The sequence below is a fragment of the Nanorana parkeri genome, unplaced genomic scaffold, assembly GCF_000935625.1.
Source record: "Nanorana parkeri isolate BGI_ZX_2015 unplaced genomic scaffold, ASM93562v1 scaffold147, whole genome shotgun sequence".
Lineage (NCBI taxonomy): Eukaryota > Metazoa > Chordata > Amphibia > Anura > Dicroglossidae > Nanorana > Nanorana parkeri.
In genome coordinates, this window is record NW_017306415.1 from 1,083,395 (window position 1) to 1,105,117 (window position 21,723).

At 48.0% G+C, this 21,723-nt stretch overlaps 1 protein-coding gene across 2 annotated transcripts in view; it reads left to right on the forward strand.

Moving 5' to 3' along the window:
• The first annotated feature begins 8,149 nt into the window (after positions 1 to 8,149).
• The window catches only part of ARFGEF1 (ADP ribosylation factor guanine nucleotide exchange factor 1), a 140,321-nt gene continuing 126,747 nt past the window's right edge, over positions 8,150 to 21,723 (forward strand). For both annotated transcript variants that reach the window (XM_018554228.1, XM_018554226.1), the window contains exon 1: positions 8,150 to 8,334. In XM_018554228.1, the coding sequence (XP_018409730.1) occupies positions 8,238 to 8,334 (97 nt within the window). In that variant the 5' untranslated portion in view covers positions 8,150 to 8,237. The remainder of the gene's footprint in view (positions 8,335 to 21,723) is intronic.

Genomic DNA, 21,723 nt, shown 5'->3' on the forward strand with positions numbered 1-21,723 from the left:
TACTCTATAGTTTTGGAGCTTTCTGCTGCTTTTGACACAGTTGACCACCCAGTCCTCCTCAATGTACACCAATTCCTTGGCCTCGAAGACTCTGCTCTCTCTTGGTTCACCTCCTACCTATCTCAGCACACCTTCAGTGTCACCTATAACTCTACTTCCTCCTCTCTTCTCTCCCCCAAGGCTCTATCCTTGGGTCCCTTCTATTCTCCATCTACACCTCCTCCCTGGGTCAGTTGATAGCATACCATGGCTTTCAATACCATCTCTATGCTGATGACACCCAAATCTAATTATCCACTCCACAGTTCACCCCTTCTATCTCCTTACGCATCATTAATCTATTTACTGACATATCAACATGGATGTCACACCACTTCCTCAAACTAAATCTGTACAAACCTGATTAAAATTCGCCCCCTTTTAACAAATCACATTGCAAATCTTCTAATTCCCTCCCTTGTAATATCTTGCCTTGACTACTGTAACTCCCCCCCTTGTTGGCCTACCACTAAACAGGCTATCCCCCCTTCATTCCATCATGAATGCTGCTGCCAGACTCATCCACTGATCAGCATCCGCCACCCCCCTCTGCCAATCGCTCCACTGGCTCCCACGTGCCCAACAAATAAAATGTAAAATACTAATAACATACCAACCCATCTACAACTCTTCCCATACCTACATCACCTCAATATATCACCCAAAGCACCCTCTTCACTCCTCCCAAGACCTACTGCTCCCCAGCTCGTCACCTACTGTCATGTTCACCTCCAGGATTTTTGCAGTGTCTCCTATCCTCTGGAACTCCCTACCCCAATCTGTCTGCTTATCATCTACTCTGTCCACCTTTAGGCGATCCTTGAAAACTCAAATCTTCAGGGAAGCCTATTCCACTTCAACATAACTGTCCTTTTACTTCTTCCATTAAATCATCCCTAACAATTATCTTTTGTATCACTTGCCCCTCCTACTAGATTGTAAGCTCTCATGAGCAGGGCTCTCCTAACCCTCCTGTATTGAAATTGTATTGCTTCCCTCAATTTTGTAAAGCGCTGTGCAAACTGTTGGATAACGCATATCCAGATGTGTAAGCTGCCCATTCCATACCCACTAATGCACCCCCATACCATCAAAGATGCAGGGTTTTGAAGTGAGCCCTTATAACAAGCCGGAAGGACCTTCTCCTCTTTAGTCTGGAGGATGCAGTGCCCATGGCTGTCAAAAAGAATGTCAAATTTCGATTAGTCTGACCACAGAACAGTTTTCTACTTTATGACAGACCATTTCAAATGAGCTTTGGCCCAGTGAAGATGGCGGCATTTCTGGTTCATGTTCAGATATGGCTTCTTCTTTGCATTATAGAGCTTTAACTAGCATTTTATAATGGCACTGCGAGCTGTGTCCACAGACAGTGATTTTTGGAAGTATTCCTGAGCCCATGCAGTGATGTCCACAGAATCATGATGGTTTTTAATGCAGTGCTAGTCGGTCCCGCTGGCTCTCAAAATACCTGAACAATGCCTGCATCCAATCAGATTGTTCAGGTGTTTTGACAGCCAGCAGGGCGGGCTAGCAAGATAACTGGTGCGCGCCCGGGACCAGCATAGTGCCTTCGTCACAGGGGATCACAGGGAGATCAGTACACGAACTCCCTCTGATCCCCAGCTTCAGACGCTGGAGAGAAGCTGATGAAGGAGATCTCTGCTTCATCAGCTTCTTTAGGGGAGTCCTGGGTGACATTAGGGGTCTTGGAGACCCCTGATGTCTCCATAAAGAGGACATGTCAAATATTTTGCTATCACATAGGGGGGTTTCTTAGCCCCCCATGTGATAGCAATAAAGTTAAGTGAAAAAAAAATAGGAAAAACAATTAAGGTTTCCAAAAAAAAATTAGTCACACATAAAAAAGAATTTACATTTTTTTTAAAGCCCCCACCCATACATACACGCATGCAAACATGCGTCGGGTGCGCATACCTGCAAAAACGACGATTGCGCCCATTACGCCGCACATGTTACATATCGCCGCGAACATCGCAGTGAGAGCAATCATTTTAAGGTCGTTAATTACTGATAACACTAAACTGATGAGCGGTAAAAGCTTTTAAAGCATCGCCTATGGTAAATTTTGGGAATGGTAGTTTTTTTTGCGATTTCGCGGGTGCGTGCAATTTTTAAGCATGACATGTTTGGTGTCTATTTACCCGACGTGACCCCGTCTTTTTTATTTTGCGATAAAAATTGGGTAATAATAATTGTTTCCTAACATAATGTAAAAAGAACTTTTATTTTTCTAAATTTTCTGAAATATAGAAAAAAATTAAACCCCCAGTGGTGATTAAATACCCCCAAAAGTAAGCCCTATCTGTCCCCAAAAATTTGTATAACATACATTTCAGTACAGCATTGCATGACGGAATAAATGTCAGTCAAACTACTGCAGCACTGAATACTGAAAAATGGCCTGGCCAGGAAGGGGGTGTAAACACCTGGTCTTCAAGCGGTTAAACAGATTAGTGACCATGGATGAAAGCTGGGTATAGCTAGATGATCCTGAGACTAAAGAAATGAGTAAAACACGGAAACATGCTTCATCGCCCACCCCCAAAAAGGCAAAGGTGCAACATTCATCCATCAAGGTCATGTTGCCAGTGTTTTGGGATTGCAAGGGTATAATATTGACCGATTACTTACAAAAAGGGTGTACAATAACAGGAGCATACTACAGGAAAGCTACGGGATGCTATCAAAGAAAAAAAGACGAGGTTTGCTATCAAAAGGTGTTGCTGCTAGCTGACAATGCACCTGCACATCGAGCTGCATAAACTGTCACATTTGTTCGTGATTGTGGCTATGAATCTCTGCCCCATCCACCTTATTTACCTGGCACCTTCGGACTTCTTCCTGTTTCCAAATCTGAAGAAACATTTACAGGAAAGTCAGGAAATCACCAGCACTCAGTAGTAAAGATAAATATGTCCCTTTTATTGGACAGAAAGCGTCACAGACATCCAAATAAACCGACGTTTCGGGACCGCGCAGGGTCACTTCCTCAAGGCAGAAAGTCTGGCCGGGACTGCTGTGAGGAGTGCGGAGGGTCTCTCCATCTACTTACATTTACGGGGAAGATGTTTCCACAATGATGAGGCAGTCATTACTGAAGTTGATAGCTGGTTTTCCTCCAAATCTGCATACTTCTACTCAGATGGTATTAAAGGGCTGTTCCACAGATGTGAAAAGTGTGTAACCATAGGAGGTGGATATGTAGAGAAGGAAGAGTCAGTGGACTAAATCTCAGATCCCTTGCACAACTGGATCATGGTGAGGGTAAGAACTTATTGGCCTCCCCTTGTATATTCCATCCAAGGTCTCCACTTTTCTACGAACCCTGTATATCTATCATTTAGGCGGGTGGTGAGTTCCTCCATACGCCTGGTATTATTCAATTCCAGTACCCACTCCAGCACCTGGGGTATATTTGATGTCCTCAATACCGCAGGATTATTGCCCTTGCTGCTGCCAATGATGGCATAGCAACCTTTTTTTAATTCTGTTACCGTGCCATTGACAGTAACACCACCTCAGGAGTCTCCGGCAAACTCAGCCTTGTCTATTGATGGGAAAAACATGTTAACCGCATGAATTTATAACCAGCCTTTGCAGCAGGGTGCACATTAGGGCTGCAACTAACGATTATTTTCATAATCGATTAGTTAGCCGATTATTAAGTTCGATTAATCGGATAAAAAAAAAGGGCTCCAGTGATGGACTACTAGTTTCTATTGAGATTGTAGTCCATCACGGGAGCAAGCTTGGCGCGGTGGAAGTATGGTGTGGAGTGTGGTGTGCAATATAGTACATTATACAGCGGCGCAGTGCAGAATACCAGCAGCTATAGAGGAATGTAGCAATAGTACATTATACTATAATGTACTATTGCTGTGATTTGTAGTCCTCTGTAGCTGGGGTTATTCTGCATTGCACTGTATATAATGTATTATTGCTGGGATTTGTAGTCCTCTATAGCTGGTGACATTCTGCAGTGCGCTGTATAATGATTATACGGCAAAATGCAGAATACCAGCAGCTATATAGGAATACAACAAATGTCAGCAATAGTACAACATTATACTATAATGTACTATTGCTGGGATTTGTAGTCCTCCATAGCTGGTGGTATTCTCCATTGCACTGTATAATGATTATACTGCACAATGCAGATTACCACTGACCAGTTATAGAGGAACTACAAATCCCAGCAATAACACATTATACAGCGCAATGGAGAATACCACCAGCTATAGAGGAACAACAAGTCTCAGCAATAATACATTATACAGCGCGATGGAGAATACCAGCAGCTATAGAGGAACAACAAATCCCAGCAATACATTATACCGGGTGTTTAATATATTATTGCTGGGATTTGTTGTTCCTCTATAGCTGGTGGTGTTCTACAGTGTGCCGCTTTTTTTTATTTTATTTTAAACAGGAAACATTAAAACAGGTCCCCCTTACCTGTTTCTGAACGCTTGTAAGTCGATGCAGCGGCGTGCTCTGCGGGCGTGTGTCTGGCGGCCGTGTGAACGGTGGGCATGGCGTCCGCAGCGTGCATAGCGTAACTCGTGTATGGAGCCGCGAGCAGGCGGGCGTGAGTGGGAAATTTTATATTTTAGCCGACGAATCGACGATGGAAAACGCTGACAACGTTTACCATCGTCGATTTTTATCGATTTAATCTAATAATTGTTGCAGCTCTACAGAATACCAATGTATAATACAGCGGCACACTGCTGAACACCAGCAGCTATAGAGGAACAAGACGTACCAGCGCCGAGTGAGGGAGCCTGCCGTACCAGCGCCGAGTGAGGGAGCGGGCGCAGCGGGACGGCGGCGCAGCGGGACGGAAACAGCGTGTGACGTATGCTTCAGGCCGCGTGTGGAGCCCCGAACAGGGAAATCAATCGATAGCTGACGAATCGACGATCGAAAATGTTGGCAACGTTTTCAATCGTCGATTTTAATCGACTAAATCGATTAACTGTTGCAGCTCTAGTGCACATGGGAAGGCTTACAACAATACAAAACACAAAAAATCCCCAGCACCACTTGCCAGCCAGCCTGCAACAAAGCAAATTACCCTGACTAATAGTATGCGTTAAAAACAGAGGTTTGAGTTGCACAAACTTTTGGCCGAAAATCCTGTGTTTTAACTGCCATACTTGGCTTTGAAAGTTATATAATATACTTTATTCCAATCCTCTTCTGTCGCTGAGAATCCTAATTCACGTTCCCAGTCCTTAATGTAATACAGTGATTTTGGGAACATTTGGGTTATTACGATAGGATATACAGGTGAAACTCGAATAATTAGAATATCGTGCAAAGTTCATTTATTTCACTAATGCAACTTAAAAGGTGAAACTAATATATGAGAGAGACTCATTACATGCAAAGCAAGATAGTTCAAGCCGTGATTTGTCATAATTGTGATGATTATGGCTTACAGCTCATGAAAACCCCAAGAACCCCAAATCCACAACCTCAAAAAAGTAGATTATTACATGCAATCAATAAAACAAGGATTGTACATAGAACAATATCGGACCTCTGAAAAGTACAAGCATGCATATGTACTCAGTACTTGGTTTGGGCCCCTTTTGCAGCACTTACTTTTGCACGATATTCTAATTATTCGAGTTTCACCTGTAATCTAGAAACCATATGTTTACGCCCCACTTTATTTAAAAATAAGTCCTCCAATGGAGTCAGGTCTCTGAATACAACAGCAAAAAGTATCCCAGCACACTCACCAGCCAGCATGCAAAAAAACTTGTCTCACCACTTAGGATTAAAAACAGAGGTTTAGATACACGACTTCTGCAGAAAATGTGAAAGCCGCACAGCCGCGCCCAGGCCCCTCTATATAGTGCGGTCCTAACTCTAAACTATGAGAGTCTCCATCTTGGAGCACATGTGGCAAAAGATACAATTGGGTGCACTGGGATATAATCTGGAAACCATATGTTTACGCCCCGCCTTATTCAAACATATGTCCTCCAATGGAGTCAGGTCTCTGAATACAACGCCTTGCACGCAGAGGTCTGAATAGAAATATTGAAGTTGTACATATTCTAACCATCTGCCCTTACTCGGTGTATTAGCTGGAAGGAATTCTGATAGGGGACATAATCCTGCTGTGTCATTGGAGAGCACTTTGTCCTCTCCCACTTCACAAACCTTCTACTCTCCATTCCCTGCGAGAGATCTGGATTTCCCATAACAGGAGTTAGTGGACCCACATATGAAGATATCTCATACTTTCTGACCATTGTATCCCAGATGTCTAACATAGCAGCAATCATTGGGGATTCAGTCCAGCTAAGGGGCCTTTTGGATGGTAGAATGCATGGTATGGAAGTCAGGGGCACTGGGACCTCCGATTGTTCAATAGTTACCCAAAGATATCCAAACACTGTGATTTGCCCGCATTCATTCTGCAGTTACTGTATTACAAATTACAGCCCTGACCTCTGCACTCTATACACTATGTTGTACATTGCACAGTCCTGACCTTTATACACTATGTTGTACATTGCACAGCCCTGACCTCTGCACTCTATACACTATGTTGTACATTGCACAGTCCTGACCTCTACACTGTATACACTATGTTGTACATTACACAGTCCTGACCTCTACACTGTATACACTATGTTGTACATTGCACAGTCCTGACCTCTACACTGTATACACTATGTTGTACATTGCACAGTCCTGACCTCTGCACTGTATAAACTATGTTGTACATTGCACAGTCCTGACCTGTACACTCTAGACACTATGTTGTACATTACACAGTCCTAAACCCTGCATTGTATGTTACACAGCCATGACCCCTAGACTCTGTGCTGTACATTACATAGTGCAGAGCCCAGTACTGTGTGCACTGTGTTGTATATCCTGTGCTGTATGTTACATATAGAATGCACATCTTAGGCCTGAAGATTACCTAACCCCCAGACATGTTATATTCCTGAGAACAGGGCCCCTGGAGAATGACGTGTTGGCAGTTACAATGTTTCATCTTGTATGATATTACTGCATCTGTTGAAGAAACCCAAATTGTCATAAAATACATGGAAATGTGCAGAACACGCAATCATGTGATGACATGTGAACACGGACATCCTGCTGTGGCTGTGTCCCGGCTCAGAGGCCCCCCACCCCCCGGTGAGACACAGGAACACGCCGGATTGTGGGTGCAGCAACCAAAAAAACTATTGTCTGGATCTTCCCCAAAACCTCTACTGTCACCATCACATGTCATCCTGATCCTTGGCTTCACTGACCTCCTCTCATCCTAATAAAGGCTCGGGGCACACACATTTGGGACTGTCCCTGGAAGGCAGTCCTCCTTCATGTATCCCCACGGACAGGGGCCCCCACCTGGGCCAGCCCCTGGAAGGCAGTCATCCTCCATCTATCCCCAGAGACCCCCATGTGGGACAGTCCCTGGAAAGGGGTCCCCTCCATGGATCCCCGGGGTCAGGGCCTCCACCTTGGACAGTCTCTGGAAGAGGCCCCCACCTGGGACAGTCTCTGGAAGGAGCCCCCACCTGGGACAGTCTTTAGAGGGTATTAGTCCCCCTCCATGTATCCCCGGTGTCCGGGGCCCCCACCTGGGATAGTCTCTGGAAGGAGCCCCCACCTGGGACAGTCTTTAGAGGGTATTAGTCCCCCTCCATGTATCCCCGGTGTCCGGGGCCCCCACCTGGGATAGTCTTTAGAGGGTATTTGGTCCTCCCCCATGTATTCCCGGGCCCCCACCTGGGACAGTCTTTGGCCGGTAATCAGTCCCCCTCCATGAAATACCCGGGCCCGGTGCCCCCACCTGTACCGGTCCCTGTAAGGTAGGCCTAGCAGGGGGTGACACCGCCCATCCTCCTCCCCGTCCCTCCCCCGGGTGTTGCCGCAGTGTCGGCTCTGGGCGGGTCTCCTCCTGACGTCGCTTCCTTTCAACATGGCGAAGAGAAGAGCCGAGCTTCCCTGATCAGCGCCGTCACCTGATCAGCGGCCAGCTTTCCCCGGGACCCGGAGGAGGAGGGGAGCCCCCCCGAGGGGTGACAGTGCCGAGAACGGTTGTGATGGGGCGGCCTCCGCCGGGCACACATTAGCCGGGGACTTGGTATCGTCAGATCTCGCCGCCTCGGATCGTACAGCCCGATCGTCACACCATGTTCCTCACCCGGGCCCTAGAGAAGATCCTCAGCGACAAGGAGGTGAAGAGAGCCCATCACAACCAGCTGAGAAAAGCCTGCGAGGTGGCCCTAGGTGAGAGCGGGGCCCGGAGGAGGAGGACTGCTGGGTGTCACCGTGACAATGGATGTATGACAGTCAGTGAGCGGAGTGTGACTGTGTATAGGTGACAATGGAGGACCCGGCTGTGCCTGACAGGGGGAGGATCTGTGTGCGATATACGGTGACAGGGGGAGGGGGTCTTGTGTGTGATATAGGCTGGCAGGGGGAGGGGGCTTGTGTGTGATATAGGCTGGCAGGGGGAGGGGGCTTGTGTGTGATATAGGCTGGCAGGGGGAGGGGGCTTGTGTGTGATATAGGCTGGCAGGGGGAGGGGGCTTGTGTGTGATATAGGCTGGCAGGGGGAGGGGGCTTGTGTGTGATATAGGCTGGCAGGGGGAGGGGGCTTGTGTGTGATATAGGCTGGCAGGGGGAGGGGGCTTGTGTGTGATATAGGCTGGCAGGGGGAGGGGGCTTGTGTGTGATATAGGCTGGCAGGGGGAGGGGGCTTGTGTGTGATATAGGCTGGCAGGGGGAGGGGGCTTGTGTGTGATATAGGCTGGCAGGGGGAGGGGGCTTGTGTGTGATATAGGCTGGCAGGGGGAGGGGGCTTGTGTGTGATATAGGCTGGCAGGGGGAGGGGGCTTGTGTGTGATATAGGCTGGCAGGGGGAGGGGGCTTGTGTGTGATATAGGCTGGCAGGGGGAGGGGGCTTGTGTGTGATATAGGCTGGCAGGGGGAGGGGGCTTGTGTGTGATATAGGCTGGCAGGGGGAGGGGGCTTGTGTGTGATATAGGCTGGCAGGGGGAGGGGGCTTGTGTGTGATATAGGCTGGCAGGGGGAGGGGGCTTGTGTGTGATATAGGCTGGCAGGGGGAGGGGGCTTGTGTGTGATATAGGCTGGCAGGGGGAGGGGGCTTGTGTGTGATATAGGCTGGCAGGGGGAGGGGGCTTGTGTGTGATATAGGCTGGCAGGGGGAGGGGGCTTGTGTGTGATATAGGCTGGCAGGGGGAGGGGGCTTGTGTGTGATATAGGCTGGCAGGGGGAGGGGGCTTGTGTGTGATATAGGCTGGCAGGGGGAGGGGGCTTGTGTGTGATATAGGCTGGCAGGGGGAGGGGGCTTGTGTGTGATATAGGCTGGCAGGGGGAGGGGGCTTGTGTGTGATATAGGCTGGCAGGGGGAGGGGGCTTGTGTGTGATATAGGCTGGCAGGGGGAGGGGGCTTGTGTGTGATATAGGCTGGCAGGGGGAGGGGGCTTGTGTGTGATATAGGCTGGCAGGGGGAGGGGGCTTGTGTGTGATATAGGCTGGCAGGGGGAGGGGGCTTGTGTGTGATATAGGCTGGCAGGGGGAGGGGGCTTGTGTGTGATATAGGCTGGCAGGGGGAGGGGGCTTGTGTGTGATATAGGCTGGCAGGGGGAGGGGGCTTGTGTGTGATATAGGCTGGCAGGGGGAGGGGGCTTGTGTGTGATATAGGCTGGCAGGGGGAGGGGGCTTGTGTGTGATATAGGCTGGCAGGGGGAGGGGGCTTGTGTGTGATATAGGCTGGCAGGGGGAGGGGGCTTGTGTGTGATATAGGCTGGCAGGGGGAGGGGGCTTGTGTGTGATATAGGCTGGCAGGGGGAGGGGGCTTGTGTGTGATATAGGCTGGCAGGGGGAGGGGGCTTGTGTGTGATATAGGCTGGCAGGGGGAGGGGGCTTGTGTGTGATATAGGCTGGCAGGGGGAGGGGGCTTGTGTGTGATATAGGCTGGCAGGGGGAGGGGGCTTGTGTGTGATATAGGCTGGCAGGGGGAGGGGGCTTGTGTGTGATATAGGCTGGCAGGGGGAGGGGGCTTGTGTGTGATATAGGCTGGCAGGGGGAGGGGGCTTGTGTGTGATATAGGCTGGCAGGGGGAGGGGGCTTGTGTGTGATATAGGCTGGCAGGGGGAGGGGGCTTGTGTGTGATATAGGCTGGCAGGGGGAGGGGGCTTGTGTGTGATATAGGCTGGCAGGGGGAGGGGGCTTGTGTGTGATATAGGCTGGCAGGGGGAGGGGGCTTGTGTGTGATATAGGCTGGCAGGGGGAGGGGGCTTGTGTGTGATATAGGCTGGCAGGGGGAGGGGGCTTGTGTGTGATATAGGCTGGCAGGGGGAGGGGGCTTGTGTGTGATATAGGCTGGCAGGGGGAGGGGGCTTGTGTGTGATATAGGCTGGCAGGGGGAGGGGGCTTGTGTGTGATATAGGCTGGCAGGGGGAGGGGGCTTGTGTGTGATATAGGCTGGCAGGGGGAGGGGGCTTGTGTGTGATATAGGCTGGCAGGGGGAGGGGGCTTGTGTGTGATATAGGCTGGCAGGGGGAGGGGGCTTGTGTGTGATATAGGCTGGCAGGGGGAGGGGGCTTGTGTGTGATATAGGCTGGCAGGGGGAGGGGGCTTGTGTGTGATATAGGCTGGCAGGGGGAGGGGGCTTGTGTGTGATATAGGCTGGCAGGGGGAGGGGGCTTGTGTGTGATATAGGCTGGCAGGGGGAGGGGGCTTGTGTGTGATATAGGCTGGCAGGGGGAGGGGGCTTGTGTGTGATATAGGCTGGCAGGGGGAGGGGGCTTGTGTGTGATATAGGCTGGCAGGGGGAGGGGGCTTGTGTGTGATATAGGCTGGCAGGGGGAGGGGGCTTGTGTGTGATATAGGCTGGCAGGGGGAGGGGGCTTGTGTGTGATATAGGCTGGCAGGGGGAGGGGGCTTGTGTGTGATATAGGCTGGCAGGGGGAGGGGGCTTGTGTGTGATATAGGCTGGCAGGGGGAGGGGGCTTGTGTGTGATATAGGCTGGCAGGGGGAGGGGGCTTGTGTGTGATATAGGCTGGCAGGGGGAGGGGGCTTGTGTGTGATATAGGCTGGCAGGGGGAGGGGGCTTGTGTGTGATATAGGCTGGCAGGGGGAGGGGGCTTGTGTGTGATATAGGCTGGCAGGGGGAGGGGACTTGTGTGTGTGATATAGGGTGACGGGGGAGGGTACTCTGATGTACCTATGATGGAGAAGGATGCTGGGAATGGGACCCCGATACACACATATGCAGCGTCCCCCCACAATGCAGAGCTGTGACTCTGCTGGGTGTTGTGGTGCTCTCTGTGCTGTCCAATGTTTCATTCATGGAGGGTGACTGGGCTGCCATAAAGTGGACCTTCCATGTTAAACACAAGGTCTGCTTTTTGCACGCTCCCCGCCCCCCAGATCATCTGAAACATCAAATGACTTTGGCCCCGGCCTCTGATGCTTCCGGAAGGCATGGATGACACTCACTGCTGCCTATGGGGGACAGTTGGGCCCTTGGAACTCCCAGCTCCCTGTGACGTCACCCGTGATTCCCTGGAAGAGGCCGGGGCGAGTCATTTCTTTTTCCTGGGTGATCTGTTCGGCATGGCAGGTCCACTTCACCATATCACACGTAGGGGGCTGAGCCATGCCTTGTTTGTGGTCACCTGTGAGGTCGGCCTAATGATGACCATTGGTGACTCATCTCCAGCATTCATTTCTGGGGCCCTCAATGGACAGACATCTAGTTTGGTTCCAGTAGATATAAATGAGGTGGTTCTGGTGCCTTCAGCAGAGTTTGCAGTGCAGAGACTATACAACCGACAACATAAAAATATATTTGTGCCTGTGGTCACCATATGTGTCACAAAATGTTGTATTTCTGTGTGTCAGCTGAGCACACCAGTGCTGATTGAATCATTACAATATATAGATCTTCTCACAGTGTTGTATTGTTTCCTGCAGATTGGACATTCTGCTTTGTCTGCCAGTCTGTCCCTATACTTGGTATTGTAGATGACGAGTGACGCCGCTGTGTTTAACCCTTGCAGCAGAGTAGACATTGTGCTTATTGGTCTCCAGACTGGACTCACCGGCCGCCTAATCCTGTGTTATGTTTTTCTACCTCCGAGCATTGTAACCTTTCCACTGAGGAAGCACATCAATATTCAGGAGTGTTTGATGGCTCTGGAGGTAGTGACTGGGATTCTGTTATGTTAGGACTGGACAAATCCCAGGAGCCAGGTCCTAAAAATGGCAGCCGGTGCCTAACTTTTTGAGGTTTTCTCTAGTTGTTGTTACTCATACTGGCTCCTGGATTGGACAGACTGGCTCCTGGATTCCATTTTAATGTGCGCACCTCTGTGTTATATGTATTTCCAGTCTTGAGACTTTATGGGGTGACTTACAATGTATGTGAACGCACAGCCTCCTACTGACACTTGAATAAAGGTAGCCATCAAGTAATGATGGCAGCCACTGGCAATCAGCATGGTCGTGATGGGCAGGTAGACTATGGAAGATACAGGCATGTCCTGCGTCTGCACAGCATCATTTACCTGTGTACAGGAAGCACTGGCAAGCAAACTGATCATGAGGGCAGGTCCACACCATTTTCCAGTACAGATCTGGTCCAGAAAATGGTGTGAACCTGCCGCAGTTCCAGTGCATTCCAGACCAGACAAAATAGGACAAGCAGTATTTTCCTGGTCTGGTCCAGAACCGACTGCGCTAGTGTGAACAGAGGCCAGAAATAGCATAGGGATACATTAGGATGCATTTTGGGTCTGGAGATGATGTGGTGGGAATGGACCCTTAGCGATGAGCTTGGGTTTGTACGGAACCAAAGCTCATCCAGACCCAGAAGAAAGCTGTCAGCTGCGGCCGGGGCATTCCCCACCCCTTCATGTAAATAAAAGAGGGGGGTATACTGGTGACATAATTGACCCCTTATGACCACGTGGCCATATTAGGTCAATGTCATTGAGGATATGTGGCCATATAAGGACAATGATGTCACCAGCATCCAGTCCCTTTGTTTACATGCAGCTGCATTGCAGGAAATGCCCCGGCTGCACCTGATGGGGCCGCACTGACCGCTTTCTTTTGGGTTCAGTGCAAACCTTTGCTTATCATACTGACCACACAAGCACGGATCTGCCTCCATCTTTTGAACTGCCAGTTTAGATCAAGGAAGAAGATTGGCTGGCAGGATCAACCAAGTAATTCTAAAGGATGCACTACTCAAAAAGTCTTCAACCCCCACCTAGAAAAAGAGAAAAAAAATGAAGATAACAGTCCCTTTAATTGTACTGCTGACAGGTGACATTATCAAGTGTCTTCCTACTTGTATGTAGGATAGTCATGGAACAGACATGTCCGTCAGGTTGACCAGCATTGTCTTCTTGGTGACTGGTGTCTGGCATTCATTTATGGACTATGAGGTTTGTTTCCAGGCAGAGCACAGCAATTATATCCAATTGAAGGCACCTGGTGATATGTTCACAGACTAAAACAAAGCAGCATGGAAACCCTTGTCACTGAGGCAGTTCTCTGAATCCCATTGTAGAAAACCAGAGCTGTGGTGCCTGAGGGCATGAAGGATGTTGGTTGTAGGTATTTGTGGCTAGACCAGTCAGGTGATCACACCCGGAGCTGCTGTTGATCTCTTCTTCTGGTGATGTGAAATGTAAATTGTTGTTGAGGCTGCAGCTGGCGGAGCTTTATTAGCATCCATGCATCCGGTTATATCCATTGTTCCGGTTTGATTCAGCTCTGACTCTCGTGAACTTTGCTTTTGGGCTTTTTATAAGGAGACTTAAGTTATTAAAGGAGAACTATATGAGGTGAGTGCTTTTCACTCGCCTCATAGTTCTAGCCGACCTGTGACAATGAGGCTGTCACAGGTCGGCTCAGTAGATCGGGAAGTGAGCGAACACATAGCGGCGTTCGCTCACCTCTCGATCCTGTCACAGCCCTCTGCTGTGACAGGGGAGGGGATGGATTCCCCCCTCCCTGCTCCGATCCGCTAGCGCTGACTGGCGGAACGAACGGGGGAGGGGGCGGGTACAGCTGGCTCTGCCTCTAGATAGGCAGAGCCAGCTGTCATTCACGCAGCTGGGCGGATCCAGACATAATTGTCGGGATCCGCTTCAGCTGTGGCGTCTCAGTATACAGCGAGCTGTAGCTCACGGTATACTGAGCTTAGGGTGACGGGAGGACGCTAGTTTGTGTCGTTACCCTAAGGAGAACTATGGCATACTAAGGCAATTGACATGTAAGGAACTTAGCAAAGCATATGGTCTACATTACAGAATGTCAAAATCATTATGACTTACAGTGTTAACTCTGCCTGGTGCTGCAGGCCCACTGACTTGTAGCCGTCCTGGGGCTGCAGGCTCATTGACTTGTGGCCGTCCTGGCGCTGCAGGCCCGTTGACTTGTAGCCGTCCTGGGGCTGCAGGCTCATTGACTTGTGGCCGTCCTGGCGCTGCAGGCCCGTTGACTTGTAGCCGTCCTGGGGCTGCAGGCTCATTGACTTGTGGCCGTCCTGGCGCTGCAGGCCCGTTGACTTGTGGCTGTCCTGGCGCTGCAGGCCCCTTGACTTGTGGCCGTCCTGGCCCTGACCCACAGCTCGTACATCTGCACTGGAACATGCAGTGCCCTAATCCCTTGCATTCCATTGCACTGTGACTTGGGTCATAACTTAATGACCAAGGACGAATGTAGGTCCTGAGGTTACACAGGTTGAGAACCACTGCTTTAGAGTAACTCTTTGTAGTCTCTCCAGAGCACAGCCTGTTTGTCCCTATGGACCACTCACTCTGTATCTGAGATAGTGAGATGTCACTCCCATCCATAGCCAATAGGAAGCAAATTCAGCCGCATTCAGGCCAGCAACAAAGCGACATCTCACTGCATCTGGCTACAGAGGGAGCGAATCCATAGGGGCAGATGCACAAGGTCTTTAATGATCCTGCTGCTGGCGATTTGTCTCTAGTGGCAGAATTGCCTGTCTGACATCAACTTTACTGTGGAAAAAAAAATCTATCAATCCAAATACCATTCCTATACTCTGTGAATTTATCTATAATATGTTTCTGCCTATCTGTATTACAATGACCTGAAATGTAGGTATTTTGTGGGAACCTGGCCAGATGAAGGTCTTCAGGTTTCATAGTCATACAGCTTTCCTGCTCCTTGAATGATTTCACCTTCATTATAACTGTGATGAAGATGTCAGAACTTGTCTGGTTTTCATGTCTTTATGGTTGCTTTTATAATAGTAATAATACATGGCCTTGTACAATTCCTGTAATAAAAAGCAAAAACCCTCTAATGTTCTTCGGCTCTTACCACGTGACAAAGATATGTGCTGAAACAGCCATACCGGCCAACAAACCCTTCTAGAAAGTGTGCGGATCTTACGTGCGCAGAGCGAGGATGTGTGTAGGCGTTCACCATACAGCCTAAGGTAACAGGTGGAACAGGATTTCTCCATGTGTAATCAGGACGGCTCCACTGACTCTTTGGAATAACTCAGGCTGGAATTGTGACAAAGCAGTTTCCTGATTGTACACGAGGCCGACAACTCCGTTTCCAATCAAACGATGATTTGTTGTGGAGACAAAGGGACAAGTGTTTGCGCTCTTTCCATCTTTTCTATTCTGCCGCTTTTTCTTCGTACTGTTGAATTATGTATGCACGTTCATACTGGAGTGTGTGTATGTCATGATCAGTCTTGTTGGGTCATAATACTATTATTTTAGTAAAGCTCCGCTGCTTTGTAGGTAGAACTTGGTCAGAGAGGCGATGTTGTGTGACACAAACTGACAAAATCAGGTGAAAAGGAAGAGGTCAGCGAGCACAATGAGATGGGGAGTGGAGGGAGGACATGGAACAGAGAGGCTGGTAGACCTGTTCTTTTATTTTAAATGTAGGCCTAGTATCAGGTATTGAGCTGGAGGTGCTCAGTACATTTGTGGCAGGGAAGAAAAGCTTTGGGGCCTAGATTCCAGGAAGAAGCCATGCTAACAGTGCAGCTTTTATCAGCTCGGTGTGCAGGCAAACTGCAGTCATGCCGAGGAAGGTTAGAAATCCCTCCAGAATTCTAGTGGAGAGGTATATGCTTTACATTACTCTGGTATATGTCAGGCTAGGCTGTCCAGTTTACTAGCTGTGCTTATTAATACTGCATATACCATACATATAATCCTTCATTGTAGGCAGAATCTGTGAAGTGGTGGGGTGAGGAGATGAATGAATGCTGATTTAGCTTTAATATTATTGTCATTTCAAAAGTTGTTTTCCGTATTTTTAAATTATTAATATACAGGATTTATATAGCGCCAATAGTTTGCACAGCGCTTTACAATATAAGGAAGACATTACAGTCACAAGACAAGATGGTAAGGATGGCCCTGCCCGTGAGGGCTTACAATCTAAATCTGGATCTCTCAGTAAAGAAAACATGGTGATCCAGCTATGATGGTGCTTGTTCAGGCACTTCCTGTCGTGTGACGACAACGCTTTCTTAATTGTGCACTCGCGTTTTCACCCATTGGCGTGGACTACAAACGTCCATTCTGACATACCTTGTGCAGGCATGGTCCATTGTTGTCACTGTAAGGAAATCGGTCCGGGTCAATGGTGTGCAGATGACATTGGAGGGCTTGCATGTAGACCTGAAAAATGCTGGCGGAGATCGGCAATATTAAGATGCAAAAATGGATTTGAAAAAAAAAGTGAAAATACTATATTATATTTTTTTAAAAAGGCAATCGTTGATCAACGGAGCTATAGCAAAATGAATGTCATTTAGTTGGGGTTTGCAACTACTTTTAGGCTGGGTTCACACCTAGGCGTATCGAATATTGCGCGTTTGTCGCGCATTTCGTGACGTGCGTTTTTACAGCGCTTTGCGGTAAAAAAAACTGCGCGACAAACGCGCGTTTCCGAGGGCTACTTGGCTGTATCCCAATGGAAACACGTGACAAAAACGCCCCAAAGAAGCTCCTGTACTTCTTTGGACGTAGGGGGTTTTTGTAGCGCGTTCATACGGCCTGTAATACGCCCAGGTGTGAACCGTACCCATAGGAAATAATGGGGTTTTCGGTGTTTGAGCGTTTTGCAGAGCGTTCGAACGCGCTACAAAACGCCCAGGTGTGAACCAGGCCTAACAGTTACTAAAATGCAACATTTGTAGCCAATGGAATAAAGGAAAATGTTTATTTGATTAACCCTTGCACCCTTCCTTTAGAGCTGGCAGCGCTCCCTCCAGCCTTTCTCCTTCTCTGCTGCAGTGATGGTATGTCCCTCATGTCCAATACACAGTGTATTGGACATGATGACTCGAGGATCCTTAGATCGCTGCAGCGGAGGGGGAGAGACGCTGGGAGGAGCGGTCTAACAGCAAGCCAGCTCCGAGGTTCAGGTTCATTTCCAGCCCTAGACACAAATGCGCAGTTAACCCTGGCAGTACGGGGGTAGCCCCACTGCAATGGTTTAATAATATTATTAATAATAAGTTCTGCTTCAATCTATAAATGTGCCTGAAAGAGGAGCTGACTTGTGCACAGCAACCAATCAGACTCTTCCTTTCTTGGCTGGCTCTTCATATCAGAATAAGTTTGTTTTAAAGGCGGGGGGTGGGGGCGTGACTGTTCTTCTTTATCTGATATGATGGCCATACACATCCCAGTATTTTCAAATGCTAAGGGAAAGTTGTAGCTGCCAGTAGTGTGAACGGTGGTTGGTAGGTGGTCATAGTGGTTCTTCATCAGGTTCTTCAGCTACGATGACAATACATATCCCAATATCTTCAAATGATATGACATATTGGCATGGATTGTGATACTTTTAATTATACTCAACACCACATTTAAAAGCTTCTGCAAATGTAAAATGACTAACAAAAATCTGAAAATAGAGAAGAAAATGTAAAAGAGTTTTCCTGCAGGCCCTGGCTTCCGGCACGCTTGCTGACATTACTTTGTCTTCCCATAGGATCCTGGAAAAGCTGAGGATCCCAGATCTCACAAGAATGTGCTCCACGATGTGTCCTAGCCCATGCAGGGCACATGGCATTGGAGTTGCAGCTTACACAGGGCTGTGGACACACTATGTGACAGCATTGATTGGCCCACTATCCAATATTCCTCCATATTCAGAAGTATTGGGTATTTTCTTTGGCTCCCATTACTAAACTGTGCGTTGGAGTAACAAAGGAAAGATATGCTAAGAGCATATGGAGACAATAGAGGTCATGAATGGGGAAAACTCAGGTTTGCTTTAAAGGAGACGTGTGATAAGAGAAATAACTTCATAACATGTATAATGCATTCTTGGTTAAAATATTGAAGCCGCAGACCGCCAGGTAAAGAGCAATTTCAGAAGCAAGTTGGCCACTCATTACTCAGTTTTCTTTAAAAGATGTGCTGAGTTTCTAGCTGACTGGGAATTCCAGCGGTAGGATGCTACTATCACACTTCTTGGTTTCGTTTTTGGCCACTCCTACTGCACGTTGCTTTTTCAATAGTAGTATGGTCAATTAAAGTAGAAGGAAATGCATTATAGTCACCAACCTTTTAAATGTTGCCACCCCAATGCTCTCATGATCTTGCTTAAAGAAGGACTATGGGGTCAGTGTTTTTCCCCATAGTTCTCCTTAGGGTAACGGGAGGACACAAACTAGCGTCCTCCCGTTACCCTAAGCTCAGTATATCACCTGCTACAGCTCGCGGTATACTGAGATGCCGCAGCCGGAGCAGATCCCGACTTAGATGACGGGATCCGCCCAGCTGCGTGAGTGAAGATTTTGACTCAACCTCCTAGTTCGAGCCGACGTGTGACAATGAAACTGTCACACGTCGGCTCAATAGATCGGGAAGTGAGCGAACACATACCGTCGCTCACTCACTTCTCGATCATGTCCCTGCAGAGAGCCGTGACTGTCACTCACAGCTCCCTGCAGGGATTCCCCCCTCCGATCCTCCAGCTCTGACTGGCGGAACGGGGAGGGGGCGGGTACAGCTTTCTCTGCCTCTAGATAGGCAGAGCCAGCTGTCAATCATGCAGATGGGTGGATCTCGACAGTAATACGGTATACTGAGCTTCGGGTCACGGGAGGACGCTAGTTTGTGTCCCTCCGTGACCCTTAGGAGAACTATGGGGAAAAACACTGACCCCATAGTTCTCCTTTTAAAGTTTCTAATAAATCTCAGTGGAAATACCTTTTTTTCTTTTCAAAATGTTTTGCATTCAACTATGGGACTGCAAAGCTCAGACAAGTGTGTCTGTGCAGGGCTGACCACACCGCTGAATCCTTTTAGGCTCCATTCACACATAGTGGTAGTGTTTTCCACGGTATTTTGCACGGAAAACAGTGCAGAACAAAACCGCGCAAATGTTAACATACACGCGGATTCCACACATTTGCGGCTATTACTATAGCCGGAATGTTTAGGGCAGTTGTGTGAATGTAGCCTTAGGCTGCATTCCTAAAAGCTAATATTTTTAATCCGCATGGATGCCGCTCATTTGTGGCTATTTTAATCCACCGGATTGTCACACTAGTACTGTTTCGGGGGTCGCAGGGTTTTGTACAACGCGGCCCTAGCAATGGTCTGAGCGATACACATTAAAGTGCTTTGTATTTTCTGTTTAGAGGGGCTTTGTATTGCCGAATACACGCGGACAGCCACTCGGGTGTGAATGGAGCCTTAAGGCCGTGACACACTACACGCGAAGCAGCGCGGAGCGGGGGCGCGCTGCCTTTGCGAGCAGTGTAGGCTTCCTGATTGCCTGGGAGGCCTGCTCCATGCCAACGGAAGCACCGATACTCAGTGAGTGCTGAAAGCAAAATATTGGTACTCGTACTCGATACCCAAAAACTGGTATTGGTGCATCCGTAGTTTTAAACTTTTAAAACTTTTTTTTTTGTGTTGGGACAATTAGATTGTCATGAAGGACAAGTAGATTTGACCCCCACTTTAGCCCTTGGACAAGTAGTTTTTTCAAAAATTTCCACACCATTGATCCATATGTCTAAAGTATTGTTTGCCCCTAAAGAATCCACACCCACTAGCCACACTAGTAAAAATAAGGGTATTTCTATTGACTATGTGCAGGAAATATAAGCACAGTGTGGAGGCAATATTTCCAAGTTGGATGATTGTGTTGCATTCCCTGTTACTTTAGATATTCAACAGGCAGGGTAGAACCCTCTTGTAATGGCCACCAAGAGCCTAGGAACGTGAATGCACAAAACTACCCACTGGAGTCCACATCTCCCATAAACTGAAATGTCCGTCTGGGGTTTACTGATCCTTTAAGTGGCTTATTATTTTTATTTTGCCGGTCTGTAATAGTTAGATTTGGATCCAAAATGTTCACTAATGATTATTTTTTGTTTGCTATAAAATGTTCAATAACAAGGTAACTTCATATCACGGTCAGAAATATACTTTGTATCTGTTGTTACTGATCAGTAGTGACCCTGTCATAGAACGTATTTTTAGTTGCCTTTTTAACCTACACATAAATAAGATCTTCTTTGAGCTGAGATCATTGCAGGGTTTTTCTTGTTATGGATTGTGTAACCTCTGCACACAATGTTAAAACACCAACTTGCTGCTCACATCAAAATACTGAACATCTTTATAGATCTGTGTGTGTTTGTGTATATAGGTGAGAGCAGATCTGTTTGGCGTGGTCTCCTGGGACCTCACATGTACTAATTGTGCTCGGTAGAAAGTTACAGCTTTTGCAAGAAATAATTGCATTGGCTTGTTTGTGTGTTCTGAATTTTTTATAACCTAACCGTTGCCTCAAAGCTGCATAGCCGAGTACAAACACAGCCTTCTCTTTACTGGATTGATGTGCAAACATCTTGATAGCACTTAGTGGAAGGATACTTGTCATTAATGTGAGGTACTGCTTATTCACAGTCTATACACTACTTGAGTTGTATGGTGATGAAAACACCATGAATAAAGAAAATGCAGTAGATGACACTGCGACGTTGACATACCATTTTATTTCATGCTGAAAAATAGTTTAGACAGGTAAGGCAATTGGCAATTTCTGTTCAGTTGCCTTGAACTTTAAAGCTGCCCATACACCTTGGGATCATCGGACGACACCTTTCGTCCGATGATGGAACCGTGGTACGATTTTCGGCAGCCCCATCCTGCCCCGATTATCGCAGGTTGGATCAGCGCTAATTAGAAGAAAGCACCTGGACGAATTGCGCTAATCGACCGCACGTATTTTCGTCTGCGCATGTGCAGTGTAGATCGTACAAATTTTGACGTACGGAAACGCCACCAACCTTGCGAAAATCGTGCGATCGACCGAAGTTTTCTAACCTACTGGTTAGTCAAAAGTCGATCGATTGTACAGTATTTGAGGTTGTACACTGCCCATCAACCTTTACGAATATCGGACGTATTGGGGTACAGTTTGTGAAAGTGGAACATGTTACATTAATGCAATGCATGTTGAGGTAAGAAAGAGGGGGGAGAGAATTTATCAAAACTAGAGCCGTTGTCGTTGGTAACTCATCAGCTGTTTGTTCAGTTAAGCTTTGAAAATGAAATATAGAAGCTAATTGGTTGCCATCGGCAATTGCTCCAGGT